Source organism: Lutra lutra, chromosome 2 (assembly GCF_902655055.1).
Source record: "Lutra lutra chromosome 2, mLutLut1.2, whole genome shotgun sequence".
NCBI lineage: Eukaryota > Metazoa > Chordata > Mammalia > Carnivora > Mustelidae > Lutra > Lutra lutra.
Window position 1 is genome coordinate 92,785,222 of NC_062279.1, and position 22,654 is coordinate 92,807,875.

The 22,654-nt window shown below is 34.8% G+C and overlaps 1 protein-coding gene across 3 annotated transcripts in view; it reads left to right on the top strand.

The window, feature by feature from the left end:
- The window catches only part of CCSER1 (coiled-coil serine rich protein 1), a 760,495-nt gene that overhangs the window by 719,816 nt on the left and 18,025 nt on the right, over window positions 1–22,654 (top strand). For all 3 annotated transcript variants that reach the window (XM_047717985.1, XM_047717986.1, XM_047717984.1), the window contains exon 9: window positions 16,734–16,811. In XM_047717985.1, coding sequence (XP_047573941.1) covers window positions 16,734–16,811 — 78 coding nt within the window. The remainder of the gene's footprint in view (window positions 1–16,733; window positions 16,812–22,654) is intronic.

Genomic DNA, 22,654 nt, shown 5'->3' on the forward strand with positions numbered 1-22,654 from the left:
GTATCAGCAAACTGCAATGATATATGTCCATTAGAGATTCACATGTAAGGAAGGTAGGATGAACTTAAAAGTTTCATTAGATCTTGAATCTTAGAATTTTTTTTTAAACTGATAAAATTTTTAATTAACTTCATTTCAATTTTTTAAAGATATTTATTTATTTGATACAGAGCGAGCACACACAAGCAGGAGGAGCAGCAGAGGGAGAGAGAGAAGCAGGCTCCTCCTTGAGCAGGGTGACCGATATGGGGATATAGGGCTCAATCCCAGGACTGCAGGATCATGACCTGAGGGGAAGGCAGATGCTTAACTGACTGAGCCACCGAGGCGCCTCTTATTTCCTTTTTTGCTAAACTAGTTATACTTTTTGTTTTGAACCCTAAATAATATTTACATATCAAATCAAAAGCATTTTGATTTATATTAAACTTGTAAATAAGAATGGAAAACATACTATAATTGTAGAACAATGCAGCTGTATCCAACAATGTAAAACTTAATAATAAAAATTGAAAATACGGGCGCCTGGGTGGCTCAGTGAGTTAAGCCGCTGCCTTCGGCTCAGGTCATGATCTCAGGGTCCTGATATGGATCCCAGCATCGGGCTCTCTGCTCAGCGGGGAGCCTGCTTCCTTCTCTCTCTCTGCCTGCTTCTCTGCCTACTTTCGATCTCCGTCTGTCAAATAAATAAATAAAATCTTTAAAAAAAAATTGAAAATACAATGGGAGGTACAAAAAAGAATACGCACACTAAGGACATAATGTTTTATGATTGAGGACTACTAGATAATATCTGACATGTCAAGAGATAGAGGTTTAAACATATAACTTAAAATGTTGGGTCATAGGGATGAGGTGGCTGGGTCATGGACATTGGGGAGGGTTTGTGCTATGGTGAGTGAATTTTGTAAGACTGATGAATCACAGACCTGTTCCCCTGAAACAAATAATACATTTTATGCTAATAAATAAAAGAAAGAAAAAAAAAACAAAAAAAAAGACTGATAATAGAAGGATTTAAATATTAATAATTATATAGCCAATGGAAATTTAAGGTTTAGAGAAAGTGGAGGATAAAGCATGCTAATCTCTCATAATTTTTATTGAGATGTCAATGGTGTCTAAACATGATGAATTTAAAATATAGTACTTATTAATTATTGTAACCTCAAAAAGAGATTAAAAACAGTAAGTATTTAAATTTGTAAATAGGATCAAGGTGAGAGGAGCAAATTTTCACTTTTAATTTTATGCACTTTTCTGTGGTTCATACAGATATATTTAAAAACAATGTCTATAATATGTTTTAAAAATTATCAAAAGTTGCTATTAATATTTGATATTGAAATGTTTATTATAGAAAAATCTGAGTACAAAATAATATACAAAATAGGCATTATGATTGATAAATAAAATAGATATGCATAGTAGTCAATCTGAAAGTAATACAAATACACAGAATGTGGTTAAATATCTTTTATTATTAAAATTTCATTTTCAATATCTTATTCCTTATTTATTTAAACTGAAATTTTAAACATTAAAAAAACTGAACAGAACTAGACTGCTACTTATGATCCTACCACATTTATTGAGTTTCTGGAAAGCAGACATTTTCTTTGGGATTAGTTTTCTCCTTGCATTTGGTTTTGGCTTTCTCTTTTCATTGACTGGGTCTCCGGATTATATATGTCAAAAGACAGTTTGGTCTACCTCAAACTCAAATGGGAATTTAGTAAAAGACTGACTCATGAAACCAAAGACAAGCCTAAGGCTTGGCCCCAGGAGCAGCTATAATTAAGAATTCATATGATAGTAACTTCTATTCTCTGTATTCATCTCTGCTGTTCTTTTATTTTCTTCTTTTGTCCTCTCTCTTTCTCTCTCTCTGGACTCTACCACTGTTAACTTAACCACTCCTACCTCTCAAACTTTACAACTTTTGATCCAAGAAAGATTAACTTATCTAACCCAACTTGGGAAAGGGGCCCACTCTGTAAAGCAGTGAACTGTGACAGATTGATCATAGTGCATTCCCCAGCAGCTCTGGCTGTAGGCATGCACTGAAGTGGAGGAAAATGAGGTTCCAAGGAAAGAATGGATGTGTTAGTGGAGAAATGAGGAATTCCAGTTAGAAAAGACCAGCGTCTGCTACCATCTGAAAGATTACTGCATTCATGTAAAGATTCTTTGTGTTCATAGCCTACTTATTGGCACTTTTTATGGCATTCAGCAACTGCTTTTATAGGACTCCTATCGCCACATATAAGCTTGGATGTTTCTCCGTTATCTTACTTTCTAATATGCTCAGTATGTCAGATTCACCCTTATTCTCAAGTCATTTTGCTTTTTCTCCCATTCACTCCCATTTCCAATCAAACCTACTTCTCCTGCAGTCTTCCCATATCAGAAATGCCACCACCATCCTCCCAGTTTGCTCGAAACAGAAAGTTGGAGTCATCCTTGACCTTTCCTTTTTCCTTTACCTATAAAATAAATTACTCACTTTTAAATCTAGCTCTTGCTTGAGTCTGGAAAATACATAGGGCTTTATTCCTCTTGCCAAAAGCATTTCTACGGGACGACTGCATTACCTTCAAATCACCATCTTCCCATACCATCCTTACCTCTATTTTCTTCTCCATTTAGCTTCCAGAATGATGTTGGCTACAAATACAATGGAAAATGAATAAATATAATGGAATCATACTTAAAATTTCTGTGGTTTCCACTGAACTCAATATAAAAGTCAATGCTTAACTGACCTACAATCATCTGATGCCAATATATAGGCCTCTTGCTCACTCAGTTCTGGTCACAGTGTACTTTTTTCAGTTTCTTGAACAAATGCCTGCATTCCCCCATTGTCCCCAACTCCCTGAGCTTTTTCCAGTCTCTTTCTGAAATAATCATCTGCTCACTGGATGTGTCCTTATCCCATAGATTTAACCTGAATTTAAATTTCCTCGATATCTCTCTCTCTTTTTTTCCCCTCTTAAGATTTCATTTATTTATTTGACAGAGAGATCACAAGTAGACAGCAGGCAGAGAGGGAGGAGAAGCAGGCTCCCCACTGAGTAGAGAGCCGCCCGATGCAGGACTTGATCCTAGGACCCTGAGACCATGACCTGAGCTAAAGGCGGAGGCTTAACCCACTGAGCCACCCAGGTGCCCCTCATGTTATTCTCTCTTAACAGCTAATATAAAACAAAATACAATATTATTTATAATTACAGAGAAAAAGAGTGAGTTCATAGTTTGATTTGTGTAGTTAAATGCACTATAATTACTGGTGGGTGAATTAATAAATTACAGATAGCCATTAAATATTTGGAATCAGTTAAGTCCAGCTTTAAGTGCCTTTGCCAATTTTTTTTTTTTTTATTTGACAGAGAGAGATCACAAGTGGGCAGAGAGGCAGGCAGAGAGAGAGAGAGAGAGAGAAAGAGAGGAGGAAGCAGGCTCCCTGCAGAGCAGAGAGCCCGATGTGGGACTCGATCCCAGCACCCTGAGATCATGACCTGAGCTGAAGGCAGAGGCTTAAGCACTGAGCCACCCAGGTGCCCCCTGCCAATTTTTTTTAAAAAGACTTTATTTATTTAGTTGACAGAACGAGACAGCAGAAGAGGAAATACAAGCAGGGGGAGTGGGAGAGGGTGAAGCAGGCTTCGTGCTGAGCAGGGAGCTCTATGTGGGGCTCATGAGGGGCTTAATCCCAGGACACTAGGATCGTGACCTGAGCCGAAGGCAGCCACTTAAGTACTGAGCCACCCAGGTGCCCTGCCTATTATTTCTTTTTAAAAGATGAATAAACAGACATCCAAAGCCCCTAAATAAGTCCTCTAGTCAACATGGAATGCCTTCAGGTTCTGTTATATTAGATTTTGCAATTTAGATATACATCTGTGGGGTTGTATGTATATATGTATGTATGTATTTATTTATTTTATTTTTGCTAATAAGTGTGCTGAAGGAAATCTGAAGGATAATGCATTTTCTGGTGTTCATAGTTTCTTGAGTTTGCCAGTAAAGTGTGATCTGTGTCTACAATTTGTCTGGTGAAGTTTGATTCATGACCTCCGTTGTTTTCTAGCTGATTGTCGACCTGTAATGCTGTGCTGATTCTGCAAGTCTTTAGTGATCTTCTTCTTGTCTCCCTTATGTTTGTGTTTTCCGGATGCTGTCATCAGCATATTGTTGTTAATGAACAACTGCCTTGAAGACTTTCATGTCACTTCTCTGTTTAAAAAATTTTATATACATTAAAATTAAATCAATATCATAAAATACAATGCTCACAGTCCCCTGAAGCAAATCTTTTCTTTAAAATAAGAACCTTATTTTTTTTTTAAACCATAATGACACAGTGGGCAGGGTATTATATCCTGACCTTCCTGAATAAAAATATCAAGCAAGAAAAAGCTAGAATAGTCTTTTCCATACATTCAAGATGTCAGTCTTAATATTGAACGCAGGTTCCTGTTTTTCACGATACAAGTCTTGCTTTTGTTTTTGTTTTTGTTTGTTTTTAGTAACAATTTTCAAGGTTGAATTAAGGTTCTATGGGTAACACTACTATGATTCTGTTAGAACTTCCCAATAACTATATTGAAACTACATTTTTCCAAATTGTGTGTGTGTGTGTGTGTGTGTGTGTGTGTATACATTGTGTTGGAGGCTTAAAAATGGCAATAAGCAACATCCTTCTTTGTCCTCTTAATTAAGAACTAATTGCAAAATAGAAGATTCAGAGAAATTGACTTATAATGTCATCTAAGCCTGTATTGAAATAGAGCCATGTAAGTTTCCAGGATATTCTTATCTGAACTTAAGTGACCCACTGGAGTTGCTGGCACAAATGGGGAAATTACACACATCTTTCACAGCGCAGGAATTTGTAAGCTTACGTTTAGACAAGCTGAGATTTCATCTTGTGGATAGGCGATGCCAGTGAGAAATAGAACATGTTTATTTCCAAGATCACCTACCAGCTAATAAATGAACAGGAGTGAGTGAGAACTCACTTCCGCTAGAAGTTCCCTTCTACAAACATGGGCCAAGGAAGGGAATGGAGGGTCCCCTGACAAAAAGAAGGTCTGTGTTACAGACCAGGATGTTATTAATGAGGGCATGTTTAGGACTTAATATATCAAAAAATTCTCCTGGGGCCTATTTTCCTACTGAAGACACTTCTACATTTATTTTCCCCCTAATTATCTTCACTGGAAGAATCACCTTACTAATTTCTCACTCAAAATATACAATTCAGGCAAGAATGAGGATGGAGTACATAAGATTTTCTTGAAAAAAAAAAATATCCTGGGGCACCTGGGTGACTCAGTCAGTTATGTCCAACTTGTGATTTCCACTCAGTTCATGATCTCATGGATCATAGGATTGAGCCCTGCATTGGGCTCCCCGCTTAGTGGGGAGTCTGCTTGAGATTCTCTCTCTCCCTTTCCTTCTGCCTTTCCCCCCACTTGTACATGCTCATGCATGTATGCTCTCTCTCTCAAATAAATAAATTTTTTTAAAAGATTTTATTTATTTATTTGACAGGCAGAGATCACAAGTAGGCAGAGAGGCAGGCAGGGGGTGGGGGGGGAAGCAGGCTCCCTGCTGAGCAGAGAGCCCGATGTGGGGATCGATCCCAGGACCCTGGGAACATGACCTGAGCCGAAGGCAGAGGCTTTAACCCACTGAGCCACCCAGGCACCCCTCAAATAAATAAATCTTTTTTAAAAATCCTGATCCATTTATGAAAATATTTCTCACTTGGTGTTTTAGCATCAAATCCTCAGACACATGTTAGATTTGTACAAATTCTTTAATTCTCACTTTTGTGTCTCTGCTTCCTTTCTTTTGTACAGCCTAGAATTATTAGAATAATCCCTTAGTTCATATATCACTTCCAAGTTGTCCCTACTTAAATTTATATACCATATAAATGCCAGAAATTTTACTAGACTTGTCATGTCACCAACATTAAATTCCCTAAAGCAAGTGCTTTTGCAGTATGTCAGCTTCTCTAGCTGGTTTCTGATGAATCCTCTCAAACCTCATGTATCATCTCTCATTCTCCTACTTTCATTTATTCAAAAAAGTATCAAATACCTAGGACATGCCAAAAATTACGTTAGGTTGTGTGGAGTCAATATGGCTCTTAATAGACATAATCCTTGCTGTGAGGAACTTACCATGCTAGTGCAAAAGACAGACAGAACATAGCTAAACAGTCAAAAGAAATACCTGACAGTTGAAATGAGAGACATTCAGTAAAAAGTTTAAAAGACAATCACGTGGAGGTAGGAATCTACTTCAAAGGTATCTCTAAGGTAGTAACACCTTAATATGAAGAACATTCCAGATGGAGGAAATAGCATGTTAAAAGTTCAAGTGCAGGGGCTCCTGGGTGGCTCAGTGGGTTAAAGCCTCTGCCTTCATCTCAGGTTATGATCCCAGGGTCCTGGGATCGAGCCCCACATCAGGCTCTCTGCTCCTCGGGGAGCCTGCTTCCTCCTCTCTCTCTGCCTGCCTCTCTGCCTACTTGTCATCTCTGTCCATCAAATAAATAAATAAAATCTTAAAAAAAAAAAATTCAAGTGCAAAGACACTTGCTCCACTCAAGCAATTACCTGAAGATGAGTAGGAGTCATTTTTGCCAGGGGAAGGTTGGTATGAGATAAAATTAGCATAATAAATGAGGGGTAGGATCTGTGCATCATGATAAAGGTTTACTTTTTATTATAAAGTCTAGAACTACTTGATAGAAATACAAAACAAACAATAAATTGTAGTCATTTATATAATTTAATAGTTCAAATACATTTTATGTAATTTAATATATCTAAAATAGGATAATTTAAGATGTAAGAAACATAAAATTATTTCTGAGATATTAATGGTTTTTTTTTTTTTTTTGTACTTAAGTCTTCAAAATCCGGTGTCTGTTATACTTAGTACACATCTCAGTTCGGACTAGCCATATTTCAAGTGCTCATTTGCCACATGAGACTAGTAGCTACCATATTGGAATGGGATATTAACAGGTTTTAAGCAGGAGAACTATGTGATCTGAATTGCATTAGCAAGTCGCTTTGGAGTGGAGGAAGTATGGGTGAAGACAGGAATACCAGTTAAGAGGATCAGTTAGTTTCCTTTGGTTGCTGTAACAAGGTGTGATAGGCTGACTGACTTAAAACAACAGAAACTTATTTTCTGTTTGGAGACTGGAAGTCTAGAGTCAAGGTGTTAGCAGGACCATGTTCCCTCCGAAAGGTCTGGGGAAGGATCCTTCATTGCCTCTCCTAGCTCCTAGTGGTTGCTGGCAGTCCTGGTTGCTTGACTTATAGATGCATCACTCTAATCTCTGCTCTGTCTTCATGGAACCTTCTGTAGATCTGTATCACTGTTTCCAGATATCCCTCTTCTTATAAGGTTTACCAGTTATACTGTATTTTTTAAAAAATATTCGTTTAATTATTTGAGAGAGAAAGAAAGAAGAGGGCACTACGGGTTGGGGGTAGGGGAGGCAGAGGGAGAAGACTGCTCACTGAGCAGGGAAGCTGATGCAGGACTCCATCCCAGGACCTGAACGCAGACGCTTAACCATCTGAGCCACCCAGGTGCCCAGTCATGTTGCAGTTATGACTCATCCTAATCCAGTATAACCTCATTTTAACTGGATGGTATCTGCAGAGATCGTATTTCCAAATAAGGTCACATTTGCAAGTTACAGGTTGACATGAATTTTGGGGGACACTGGTCAACCCAGTAGAGAGGCTAATGGAGTAAAAGTGATAACTTTTGCATGCTGGGCACAGATCTATGCTCCATTTCCCTGCTTGTCCTTAGGTAGTGGATCCAGAGTAGTGATAATAGATAGAAAAGGAAGAAGTGATTGTGAAATAGATTTCAGAAATGTAATTAGCAGATGTCTTGAATGTGGAGAGGCCAACCCCAAACAATCTGTCTGACCTTTCTCAGTCACAACTTCTTTCATAACTTTCCTGATAAGTCATTAAATGTCTACTATTTTTAACCTAGGAAATTTGTTTTCCTAGCTTTAAAGGCATCTGACTCAAAGATCTCTCCTTCAAGTCCCATTTTATGAGGACTTTCTTAATTAGCTCCACCTTAGTGAGAAGAGTATTAAAGTAGAAGAAGTGAAGTAGCCTGTCATATGCATTAAATAAAATGAATATATTTTTGTTTAATCCCCCATTACTGAAACTATACTGGCATTTATGTATAGTACAAATGCTTTTTGAAAAAACAATATGAAAAACATAAGAGTATTGTTAGAATTGAAACAAAGCATCATTCAGTTCTTATTGGGGAAAAAAAATCCATATGCTTTGTATTTGGGATATTGAATATAGTTATCAGGGTGCCAAGTGTTTCCAATGATTTCAATCTCCAAAAATATAAATGCCCAATTTACATTTCTGATGTATCTTCTTCTTAAATGAAGTAACCTAAGCTCTTAAATTTGGGTATATTTCTAGTTTGTATAATCTCTCATGGGTAATGAACTCTATAAATATAAAATATGCTGTGTAATGATATGTAATCTTATTGAAAAAAAAATCACTTCCAACTCAGTCTCAAAGTGGTGGCTTGTGGAGGATGTCAGACAGTTTCCTAGTTTAGGTATCATGAAACTGAATGAATATAAATGTTATTTAGATATTTGTTTTAATGTTACTGGATATATTCTCCTTCTGTTTGGCTTTATCTTTTTGGCCCATTTTTTTAAGTATATAAACAAAATAACTCCCCTGTCCTTTTACACTTTTCTGCAACTTTTTCAGACCTTGTTTTTCCTGAGGTGTGGTGATCAAAAAACCAAAGAATCTAGTAACAAGAAAGCTGCTAGCAGTTGTGGGATTCTGGGCAAGAACATAAATGTGGGGGCTCACAGAATGTTAAGTCTAAATATTAAAATTCTAAAACAGGATTTAAAAACTGTTGAATAAAATATGTTTGGTCCTCCTATCTTGACAAGTAGACTTTTCTAAAGACTTGGAAACTCATGTTCCAATTATAATTTTTTGGACTCCCTAGCATCCTGTGTAGCACCATGGCAAAATGTGAAGCCAGCCCTGACTCCAGCTTAACCCAGCACCTTCCTACCCTGGGTTCTATCCCTCATGGCTTTATGAGCATATGTGTGATTGACCCAGTGACACCAAATAGCTGTATCATGACCACACCTTGGGTGACCCTCAGGAGGACCTGGTCATGTCCTGAACTGGGGAGTGAATTCCAGGGTTCTGGAATATGGTAGATAAGGAAATATGGCCTTTGATGGTGGCACTTCCCTTATCCCCACAGAATACCCTCCTCACAGGCAGTAACATGGTGAGAGAACAGCCAGAGCACTACTCTAATGCAAACATCCTTACCTAATTTGAAAGGAAATACTGACCAATAGAGCTATTTAATTAAGTACATAGCTAATACTCTTATCTTTTTTTAAATTCCAATATCTGTTAGTGAAATTGGATAATGAGTGCATAGAGACTCTGTATTATTCCCCCTTTTTGTTATATGTTAGCAATTTTCTATAACAGAAAGTAAGAAAATAATATTAATGCAAGTTAATGCCGTCTTGATAGCTCCAAGAAATAGTATGTTCTGTGTGAGGAGGTTTGATTTGCTTGGTCACTATTGTGCTTGTTTTAATTCTACTGATGCCTTCAGTGATATGCTCTCATTAAAGGTGGGTTAAAGTAATCAGTGTGATCTCTATTAGATAGCCTTTGCTTTTCTGAGCTCATCTTTGGATTTGGTATTACTAAGCAATCCCAGTGATTTTCCCTTTAGTTTTTTGCTTTTGTTGTATTTAGTCCATTATAAGATGATGAAATTCTTTTTTTTTTTTTAAGATTTTATTTATTTGACAGACAGAGCTCATAGTAGGCAGAGAGGTAGGCACAGAGAGAGAGGAGGAAGCAGGCTCCCCGCCCAGCAGAGAGCCTGATGTGATGCGGGACTCCATCCCAGGACCCTGGAATCATGACCAGAGCTGAAGGCAGAGGCTTTAACCCACTGAGCCACCCAGGCGTCCCTGAAATTCTTTTTGATCTGCCTAATTTCTGGTTTAAACTGTACTCAACACTTTGTCAATTTTCTTGTGTTGAATTACATTACTTTTCTATTTTATTTCATTTATTTTTTTTATTTAAATAATCTCTACACCCAACATGGGGCTCAGATTCATGACCCTGAGATCAAGAGTCACACGTTCTTCTGACTGAGCCAGCCAGGTGCCCCTTACTTTTCAATTTTAAAAGTTAGTTTCTCTCAGGAGTCCTGGCAGGCTCAGTCAATATTACATGCCACTCTTGATTTTGGGGTCATGAGTTCAAGCTCCACATTGGGTGAAGTTAGCTTTTCTTTTCATTTCAATACTATTTCTCTTTTCATAAACTGAACCCATAGATCCATGACTTAGGATTTAATTTCAGGATTATACTATTTTAGGCAGTCTTTGTGTTCTTTTATTTATTTTTTTTATTTTTAAGATATTCCTTTTTCTAATTTAAATCTATTCTTTGTGTGTGTGTGTGTGTGTGTGTGTGTGTGCGCATGCATGAATTTTGGATAGTACAGATGCTTTTGTGTTTTTTCCTTTAACCTCAAGGTATATGTTCATATAGTAGTGCTGTTATCACTGTTACATATATTTTGTATTTCAGCTCTTAATTTTATTAATAAGAGTACTTTTTAAAATTATAAATTCCAAAACTGTATGTAGGCCCTCATTTTTTTAAAAATTAACTTCCTTTTCATCCTGAGCTCACAATATTCTGTGTAGGTAATTAAACTTTTAATATAAATTGGAGTTGTTTCTGGAGATTATTGAATATTTTCTTTTCACCTTTACTGTACTTAGTTTTACATGTGTACATTTTTTAACAGCTCTAATAGATGAAAAGATATTAATATATAAAGTAGAAATTATATAGATTAATAAACTGCTAGATGTTAAAATATTTATAATTATCTTATTAGTCAAGAATATCTAATAATGTAGCTAAATACAAACATATTCTAAAATTAGGATAAATAACTGCCAATACTTTAACTCTTCTAGTCGCTTGAGGTTTCATTTTCAAAGCTAGTTAGTAGCTTTCTTAGGCTTTTGTCACTCTCTTTCCCTGCCCCCCCCCCTTTTTTTACATTTCCTCCGCTTTAGTGCATCCTAAAAGGACAGGTGCTTTACCTGTGCACACATGAAAGTGCAAGAATTTACATATATCAGTGGTAACTGTTGTATTTCTTATGTTCAAGCATTTAATGAATATGTTATGTTCTTGATTGCTAAAAATTAAATTTAAAGAATTATTTAAGAAATTAGGAACTAATCATTTTACATGAACTACATATATTGTGGAGGCAGAATCTACGACTACCTAGTGCACAAAACACAAACACACACGCCAGAAAACATTCTAACAGCTTAAGCAGAATTATTTTTAGATCACTCTGCTTGAACTGACTGATGATATCCTTGCTATCATAAGGATTTCATGCCTTTCAACATTTAGTTTTTATTTGTTTGCTTTCGCACATTTTGTTTCCAATTTTGTGTTATAACCCTATAGTAACTTTATTGTCTTATTCCTAACTTATACTTCAGAATCCAGTGCTGGCATAGCATATTTCTAGTATGGGTATTCTGTGGAATTTCAGCTTTTACAGAAAATAAAGGTTCCGAAGCAATCTCAAATTGTTTTCACAGCAAAGAAAAATGACTTAATAGAGTCTGCAGAATATACACAGGATGAACATAAAGAACAGTTATATTATCATAATTTGGTATGTAATATGCAACATGTAAGCAGCAATACTGTATGTTTTTTCAGAGTCAGAGTATCCTTATAGAATAAAGGAAGGACGTCAGGGTTTGGAGACAAGGAGGGTTTTCATCTTGGGTGTTCTACTTACTAGTTTGTGTGACCTTTAGCAACTGATTTCAGTTTACTAAGTATCAATTTCCTGCTTCAAAAAGGGACATAGACATTGTATGTTCTTGAGCGGATTCACGTATATTACATGGTATGGTGCATGGCGTGTAACTACGTTCTATAAATGTCATCTATTATTGTTAGTAATAGTTGTAGTAAAGATTACAGAATGAGAGAGAATGTGAATATAATTAAGGATTATTGGTAAGTTTGTAAATTATATGTATTATCTTTGGTTTATATGCATTTATTTATGGTAGCTAACTTATTATACAGATGTTATTAAATTACTCCAATGTCAGATAAAATTATTTGGAAACTTGTGGAGAAAAACTATCATATATATTTATTTTTCATATAGCAGTGTTATATAATATTTAAACGTCCACATATTCAGGACCAAGATCTGGCAGAGATGTAAAATAACACCAAATATAAATAATGAAATTTATCTTTCTCATCCCATAATTTGGTCATATATATGTATACATATAGTTGTTTGTTTTTTACAGAATCTCCTAGTCTTTTTTCTTTGTGTTTATTTTAAGCATTGTAGGTTTTATTCATTTTAATGAGAAAAAAAAATGGGGTGTGTTTTGTTAAGTATTGATACTGTCATTGCTTGGAATGAAAAATGTAAAAACAAATACTTTGTCAGAGTTATAGATTTATTTATAGAATTTATCTATCAGAAGTTGAGTAAACAGTTCTCTATCCCCCCTGGGAGAGGTTAGAAGAAGATATTACAATGTTTGTTAACATAGAAAAATATAAAAAGAGAGACACATTAAATCAAATCATGTGTGTAAATTCTATCCTTTCTGGCACAGACTTGATTTAGCACTATAGTCTTATTCCTCCCTATTGTCCCTTTGAAAGTCTCCCATTAGGCAGGTTTGAACTAGTAGCTGTTTGCGTTTATCTTTGTTAGGGTCTCTCTGACTTCTAAATATTTGTAAATGTTCTTGCCTAAGAAAGGGCCCTCATCCCTTCCACTCCAAGGTGACTTATAATAATTCAGTCAGTAGCTTCTGCATTTCAGCTATTTAACTCTCCTGTATGTTTCTTCTGCAACTCAAGAGTACACAACCCCCCACACACACACCTCTCCAGGCATCTCTGTAGTCCTTTACTTTATATATTAAATTTGTTTTTAATATCTCTGCCTTTCACAGTAGAAGTTTCTTTATAAAAGAGATATACCTTTTTTTTAAATTGAGATAGGACTTTTTTTTTCTAGTATAGTTGATACACAATGTTACATTAGTCTTAGGCTTACAACTTAGTGATTTGACAAACTTATACATCAGAAGTGGTACACCTTTTTCCCCCCTTTTTGTCCCCTATACCCTGAGCAATACCTATAATATGTATTTAATAAAAATTATAGTTGAACTAAGAAATAAAAATATTTGCATCGTGAAAGTGAAATGTCTGTTTCTCTATACTGAAATCAATAATTTAAATAAAAACTTTCATTATATCAAATCAATGTGAAATTAAAAATATATGATGATTGATTTCTGTTCTTCTGACATATATATTAATATAGCTAATACATATTCATTTTTATATAAATAACAATTATTAGAAGTTCACCATCTAATAATAGCTATTTTTGTAGTGTATTCTCTATTTGATTATAGTATTCTTTTTATCTCATGTTAAATTGATCAATTCAGGGGCGCCTGGGTGGCTCAGTAGGTTAAAGCCTCTCCCTTCAGCTCAGGTCATGATCCCAGGGTCCTGGGATGGATCCCAGCATCGGGCTCTCTGCTCAGCGGGGAGCCTGCTTCCTTCTCTCTCTCTGCCTGCTTCTCTGCCTACTTTCGATCTCCGTCTGTCAAATAAATAAATAAAATATTTAAAAAAATTTTATCAATTCATAAAGAGGGGTACCTAGGTGCCTGGGTGGCTCAGTCAGTTAAGTGTCTGCCTTCAGCTCACATCATTATCTCAGGGTCCTGGGATGGAGCCCCACAGGGGGCTCCCTGCTCAGCAGGGAGTCTGCTTCTTCCTCTCCCTCTGCTGGCCACTCCCTCTGCTTGTGCTCACTCTCTTTCTCTCTCTCAAATAAACAAATAAAATCTTTTTAAAAAAATTATCAATTCACAAATAGCCATCAGTCTTACAGAAATGCGAAAGACCCATGGAGAATTATCTTCCAACAGCTGTAGAGACTTTGTATGTTACAGAATTGTATGTTACAGAAATTTATCTTCTAATTGTATGTTACAGAAATTTATCATAAACTTTCATAAGTTTTCTTCCTACTATTACACTAAACAAAATATTTAATCCTTAAATATATATACCTAAGTCTATTAGAAACATATTTTACTCTCTGCATTTGAATATAGCATACAAGTGCATAAGTAACAGATAATTCAAATATGACATATTTGTTGCTATGAGAATGTCTGCAAATGGAAGTAGTAATGAATTCCATTAGAAATGCCTTTTTTTTTTTTAAGATTTTATTTATTTATTTGACAGAGAGAGATCACAAGTAGACGGAGAGGCAGGCAGAGAGAGAGAGAGAGGGAAGCAGGCTTCTCGCTGAGCAGAGAGCCCGATGCGGGACTCGATCCCAGGACCCTGAGATCATGACCTGAGCCGAAGGCAGCGGCTTAACCCACTGAGCCACCCAGGCACCCTAGAAATGCCTTTTTAAAACAAAACTTCTAAAAGTATTCTTGATGTAGGGTTTGTTTGTTTTGCCTTGATTAGGCTATTGGTTATTGAAGTTGTTTGAATTTTTTTATCATAAATTGAATTATCTAAGTCTTATAACTCAGACCAATGAACCAGAGTATACCAATCCTTCCCACTCCTATCTTCAGGTTGGGAGCCCTTGAAAATAGAACTGTGAGCAAAGCATAATGGAAGCATTTGCTGTCTTTCCTCCTTGTTTTTTGCATTAGTGCATAGTCTCTTAATTCATGTGCAAATGTTCGTATATCTAGAGATTTATAACAAAACTTGCTTTTCCAATACTTATTACTCCAACCTATTTCAAAAACAGATACATTTTTCTAAACAACCCTTCAATGATAGCAAACTTTATTGCTTCCTTTGCTTATTACTACTTCTCCCTGCTCTTACTCCCTAGCCCAATACAAGTCTAAATAAACACAACTTGTTACTTTTCATTTTAAACTGAGTTTGCAAAATGTGGCCACATTTTCACTTATCCTTTTCCAACAGTTAAGATCTTACCTCACTTGCATGACATCTTTCTGAATTACCTAATCTCCATTTCATTTTGGTCTGAATAGCAGCACTAGAAGTTTTGTGATAGGGAAGTTAGAAGGTATGAGACATTAATAGTCCATAACAGTTTTTTTTCTGTATTTCAATAAACCCTGTAAATATGTTTGCCTAAATTATGTATATAGTTGTTAAACAGCTCTGATTACTTGCAAATCTCAGGCAGAATTAAGGGCAAGAGAGAAGGATGGGCAGGGGAAGGAAGCAGGAGGGAAGGTAGAGGAGGGGATGGTAGGAAAGTGTTCTTCTTAGTGAGGATTTTGGTGACCACCATTCATTTTTGGAAAAAAGATGAATTAAATCAGCTTTTATCATTAACATATTATGCAACTATTTTATTGAGCATTCAAACTTAAAACAAAAGAAATTAGCGTTTTTTAAAAAGTTATATTCGTGGTCTTTATGTATTGATGTGTAGAATTTCTTGTAATGATTGTTTTTTTAACATTTATTTAAATCAGTTAATTAACATATATTATTGGTTTCAGAGGTACAAGCCTGTGATTCATCAGTGTTATATATTACCCAGCACTCATTACATCACATGCCCTCGTTAATATCCAGCCCCCAGTTACCCACCCCCTGACCCCCTTCCCTCCAGCAACCCTCAGAAAGCAAGTTAAGGTAAAAGCAGAATCTAGTAGAATCACATGAACTTACTTGAAAATTTGTCAAGATTTCTGAATTAAATTATTCTTCTTAAAAAATGGTGATAATAGGAGTAAAAATCCCAAGATGAGGTACAATCATGTAAGTACAGTATTTTGAGATATGCCAGGCACACAAGTAATCATACTGCATGATAACTAAGTTCAAGATCCTCTTTTAAGTGACATCTAGGAATGAAATAGAAGTCTCTAACCAGAAGCTCAGTGAAATTAGTAGACCAGAATAAATGCATTTGCATTTGAGATATGAAATCCCTAACTTCCTTCAGGTATTACTTCCCTTACCTAGTTATGACAGAATTTGATTAGTGTCAGATCTCATATAGATTCCTAAATGTGGAGATTTCAAGAGAGGATTAAGAAGGAAAAAAATGAAATTAAAAAGAAACTAAATGGAATCTACTGAGTAGTATTGTGTTCTGGATTTTAAAGGGAAATATTCTGAGACTAGATCCGTGAAATCCTATCAGTTCATTTTATGAAATAAAGAGACAAAAAAAAAATCCAACAAGAAACGCAGTATAAGGATTTCGTCTTGGATTGAAGCAATCCTGGCTCTCTAATATTCAACTGTGGTTGGATCTCACTGGTTTCTGTACTAACAGATGCCAAAGGTGGAATCCTTATGACTAGAAAATTAAAGTTATGAATATTTAAGCTGATATGCAAAGTACCAACAGAGCAAATTATACACTCAGATAATCATGAATTGTCTAGTAATCAAATTTTAATAAGCAGGGACATTATTGTAGAAGCACATGACTTACCAACAACATGTTGTTTCTTTTCTTTTTTTTTTTTTCTTTTTCCCATTCTGCAGGAAAAAGTCCAGCATTTACAGAAGGCTTTTGCTTCAAGAGTAGATAAATCCACACAGACTGAACTTCTAGGCTATGATGTAAGTAGCTATATAAAACCATTTTTATCTTCTTTATTGGTTTTCAGACCTCCACAGCTTATTTACTTCTGTTGCTGCTGTGTCCATGCATTGATTTAATAGGATTTAGTGGCTCGCCATTCATCTTTTGCTCTTAAATAATCCCCAAATACCTTCTGGAACTGAAAAAGATAATTACAGGCACCAACTAGCATACCAATGTCTTATTACATTTTTTTTTAAGCTAACATTCCACAGTCCTTTTGCATTAGTAAATTTGCAGACATGTGGAAGATACATATTAGAATACTAGAACAATTTATTTTTAAGAAAGTACTAATTTATTTATTAACAGTTTAATCAAGTTATGTTCACAATCACCAAGGGCCAGGCACATCATTTTTACATTCTGATACATAAAAGGAAACGCAACTGTGCAGAGAAATTTACAATACTATTTTAGCTTTTGGGCCTCAGTACAAGCTGCAGAAAGTAATTGAAAGTTAGCTTTTTTTTTTTTCTTAGTGTGAAATACTTGTTGAATTGTCAAAATAAGATTGTAAAACATGTGTTGATACAAGATTGCTTCTAGTAACACTGGATGATTTTGGATAACTGATTTAAATTCCTATCTTTTTAAAATGAAGCTATGAGATTTTCACTTTGCCTGAGTTGATGACTTTAAGCTTCCTTTTGATGAAAATACAAAGGAATTACCTTCTTCATCCTACATCTAACATTTGTCAGAACTCCCTCTTCTATTTAAAGACATTAACATTATTTTAACACTTTATTAACAAGTAAGATTAGAAGAGATGTTTTTAAGTTGTTTTATGAAGGTGTATAATAATAAAATGTAAGTATCTGCAGGTCCTCATTAAATTAAATAACATAGATATAAATGTTACTTTTGTGTTTCCTTGCAAATTATGTTGCTGTATTTGACATAAAACTACTTGTATCTATTAGGAAGTAAACTAAAGTTTTGAATTCTAGCACAAATTGTTTTCAGCTATTTATATATTTATTAATTTAAAAAACAACATTAAAAGCTTGCTTTTCTTTTGAGTTTTTCTGCTACATTCATTTTATGTTTATTATAGACTCCTAAATATTCTAGACATGAATATTGTGACTACAGTAGTTCTTGCTTGAATACCAGTGTTATATATATGATTTAAATGGTATTAATGTTTCATATTTTAAAATAGAAATGATTTCTAAGTTCAAAGGGGATTTACCACAAGTATTTTAATATTTATCTCTTTTGAAGGAGGATTTTTCCCTGTTTAAAGTTTTTTGTTACATATTATTTGTATATCAGTACCTAGGTTATAGACTCAGTCTGTATTTTACAAATAACAACCTATATCTTTTTAAATCTGCAAGCCAGTTGTCCAATAAGACTAATAAATTAATAGTTTCCATTAAATCATATTCCAGCATAACAAAATTATAAGTTAACTGAATTCCAGAAAAGTGAAGTCACTTGTTCACTACTACATGGTGTTTGTGGAAGTCTTAATCATTAAAAGTAATGTATTCTTCAACAAGGAAAGAGGAAAATACATATGTATTGGGACTCAAATATTCCACTTCACTCAATAAGTAAATGATGGTTGGGAGACCCAGTTCCAAATTTCTAAAGGACTGAATATAAAGATAGAATGTGAGATCTATAGCATTATTAGTGACTGCAAGTGAGAAATAGTTGCTAAGAGATGAGTGGTACCTGTGGGGAAATAACTAAACTGTGTCTTGTGTATTTGCCTCTCGATGCCCCATTATGTTCTTGTTTCTTTTTTTTTTTTTTTTTTGGATCATTACAAATCCTCTTTAATGTTTATGTTCTTGTTTCTGTGAGGTTTCTTTTATTAATATTACATAGTTCTCTAAACATTTAAATAAAAATTTATAAAATAGATCCATGAACATAAATAATCCTGATTAAATCTTCGTTGTTCCTAGCTTCTTTTCATATCTGACAGTGAGAATTTAATGTATTTTAGTGGGTTGCATTAAGGCTAAGAATAATTTCTTGATAGTGAGTCCTTTCTTTTTTATTTATTTATTTGGTGATCATGAATCCTTTCAGGATCCCTTTGCATAGGTGTTTGGTGGAACTTAGATGGTCATTAACATACAGTAATAATCTGTTCTAAAGGTTTCATATTTTACATTTCCTGTTGATAGAGTCTAAGATATAATTATCAGAATCAGAATGGAATTACCAAAGATATGTGTATAGAACCTCATAGCACTAACTGGATGTAACTGTTACCATAGACTTTGGGGCATTTTGTATGGAAAACATTGGGGAAGGAAATATTTAAAGAAAAACAAATTATAAATAGGTGAAGCATTTTAAATGTAATAGATTGTGTGACTGTTGGGAATATATGACTCATCAACAATATTTTTATTTTCTATGACTGGGATATAGTTTCTATACTTTTCAGTATCTATAAATTTTTCACTTTCTCATATGCACTAAGAATAATTGATTATCCTTTGACTTAAAATATTTGCTCACATTTTTCACAGGAAATAGTCTGACATTATTTTGTTTTTTCATATATATTCACATATGTACAATAGCTAACTTAACAATTTGCAATAGTATTTGTCAGAGAAAATATGAAAAATCTTGTAGAAATCTTGTACATTATGAAGGATACTTATACTCTCTTGCTTGCTCTCTAAAGCTGTCAATATTAGCCGAAAATTGTTCCTTAGAGATCAATATGGATCATGTTTCAATGATACAAATGTCAGAATAGAAGAGACTACCAGTATCTGTTAATATAATTTTCTTGGGAAGATAGTTGTTACTATACATTTTGCTTAAAATAGGAAATATTTTTAAATTTCCTTAAAATAGGAAGTATTGAAAGACATGAATTATAATGAAAAATATTAAAAGAAATTTCTGAAAATCCACTACAGTGAATAAATTCAAAGATCCACATAAGAAACTACTTCTTTCTTGTAATAGACATATCAGGAGACTTGAAACTAATGTTAGTGTATAGCATGCTTTGATTTCTTTTTTTTTTTTTAAAGATTTTATTTATTTATTCGAGAGAGAGACAGTGAGAGAGAGCATGAGCTAGGAGAAGGTCAGAGGGAGAAGCAGACTCCCCATGGAGCTGGGAGCCTGATGTGGGACTCGATCCCGGGATTCCGGGATCATGACCTGAGCCGAAGGCAGTCGTCCAACCAACTGAGCCACCCAGGCGTCCCAGCATGCTTTGATTTCTAATGCATAGGACAAAAATAATTTAAAAATAAATTCAGAGTGTCTCAGCAAAGGCCTATAAATAAAATGGTTCCTGTGATGATGAGGGACATTGTTAAATAAATGATGAATGTATCTTCTGTAATCAATGGCAATTCAACTGCTTTCACCTTCCTCTGTCTACACTGGCTTAGTTTATTGAAAGATCAAAAATAATTTCTTAGGTGTCACTTGTGTTATTAAAATAGGATAAAAGATGAATAGATATAGTCAAGTAACAATGTTGCCAATTGCAAGATTACACTAAGAGGTAAATATTTTCTGATTACATTAATTATATAAGTAAATGCTTCAGGACAGAATATAAGTTATCTGTGATTATTTTTTAAATGTAATAGTTCAAAATATTTGCAGGAGCTTGAACTCCCATTTTTGGTTTAAATAGTTGGGAATGAAAAAACAAAATATAGTGAAGATTTATATTCTAACGGTAAAAATTCAGGTACTTTTTTTAAACTGGGCATCTGTATGGAGAGGTTTGTTTCATTTTGTTTTGTTTAACTTCTTTTTGATGTTCTACAGAAAGTTATCTTTTTAAATGTAGTTGATTTACGTTAAGTGCCAATTTTCAGTTAGTGCCTGAACTTGACTCAGAACAATCAGAGTCTCTAGAGGAGTCTTCCTCTAATCAGCATATATTTTATACTTAGGTTTTTTTTTTTTTTTAAAGATTTTATTTATTCATTTGACAGGGAGAGAGAGAGAGATCACAAGTAGGCAGAGAGGCAGGCAGAGAGAGGAGGAAGCAGGCTCACTGCTGAGCAGAGAGCCCGATGCAGGGCTTGATCCCAGGACCCTGAGATCATGACCTGAGCCGAAGGCAGAAGCTTAACCCACTGAGCCACCCAGGCGCCCCTATACTTAGGTTTAATAAGTGTTTATTAATATTGAACTTGCAGTTTTTGTTCATATTTCTTTAAGAGTTTTGATGTTATTATTTTATCAAATATTATTAAGCACATTGGTCTTAATATCATTAATGGTTTTACTTGGCTACTTAAAACTGGGTTGTGGCATCACACATACATTTTGTCGGAGTCATGTGTGAGTGAAGCGTAACTCACTTTAGAAAAGTATAATCATACCACTATATACTTTTCACAGATTTTAACATAGTTTCCAAATGATGGAATTTGCTTTATAAATGAAGTTTTCTATTTATATGCTAGGAAAATAATACTAGTTGCATTATGGATACATATTTTGAAGGAAAAACTCAATGCAGTTATCTCAATATTCTCAATCTATACTACTTAGATTTAATTTTGGAGGCTCTCCTAATACAGTTAATAGTGTACAGGAATTCTAACAAATATGAGAATAGTTCATCATGGAAGGAGTAAGAATGATTAGTTTTGATTTGGTTTGGTTTTAAAGATTGTATTTATTTGAGAGAGAGAGAGCACAAGTGGAGAGGTGAGGGAGAAGCAGGCTCACCAATGAGCAGGGAGCCCGACTTGGTGCTCGATCCCAGGACCGTGGATTTATGACCTGAACCAAAGGCAGATGCTTAACTGACTGAGCCACCCAGGTGCCCCAAGAATGATTAGTTTTTACCATAATTGTTTTATTAGCTAATAGAGCAAGAGAGCATATTGTGCTATGCAACTATACTATGTCAACCTGTGGATTAAGGCTAATTGTAAGAATTGAATAATTATCTATTAGGCTTTCTAGTTCAGTAACTAATAATCCATAGTTTGTTAAAGCTGTCTATTTTTGATCCATTCGTTGCTGTTATTTTTCATAAGCTCGGTACTTCTGATCATGTCAGTGTGCCCCAGCATTTAGCAGATGAGTGCCTTCTCCCCATATACTTCATTTGTTTATATTCACTTATACCAAGTATTTCTGTTTGTTTTTATAAGTTTTTAAAAATCAAGTTTAAAAACTGATATATTCCAAGTTTTCTTTTGAACCACAGTTTTTCATATTACATTAAGGATAAGTTTCAGACAAAAACACTGATTAAAAACACAAGATATATGATCAGCTGCCACAAGTGCTTATTAATACTTAGTGGAAGAATCACAGCTTATCCTGTGGGGAGGTTTTAAGGGCATCACTTTTGAAAATCTGTACATGCATTTATTCAACAAATACTAAGTGCCCCATGGAAGCCAGGCTCTGTCCTAGGTACTTAGGATACATCCTTTAATCAAACCACAGCTATTTCCTCATGGAGCCTACATTTTTTGACAGCATACTTATAATAAATAATAAATATAGGGAAAGTATATAATATGTCAGAAAGTTTTAGGTGCAATATGAAAAGGAAAAATTGCACAGCGAAGTAATAGTGAATGTAGGGGTGAGGGTTAAGGGTATGATAAAAAAAAATTTAAACAGGGTGATCTAGGCTGGTCTGAAGGTGAGATTTGAGGCTTGAAGGTGGCAAGGTAAAAATCGCATTTAGTCAGAAATATTTCTGTGATATGCTCCTTGAATACCCCTCAAAGACTCTCAGTCAATAATAAAAAATTGCTTTATCTTTGCAGCAGTGCTGGGTGAGAGTAGTTGGCTTCAGTTGTAGGCCATGTATTATGAAAAAATGCATTCTGTACCA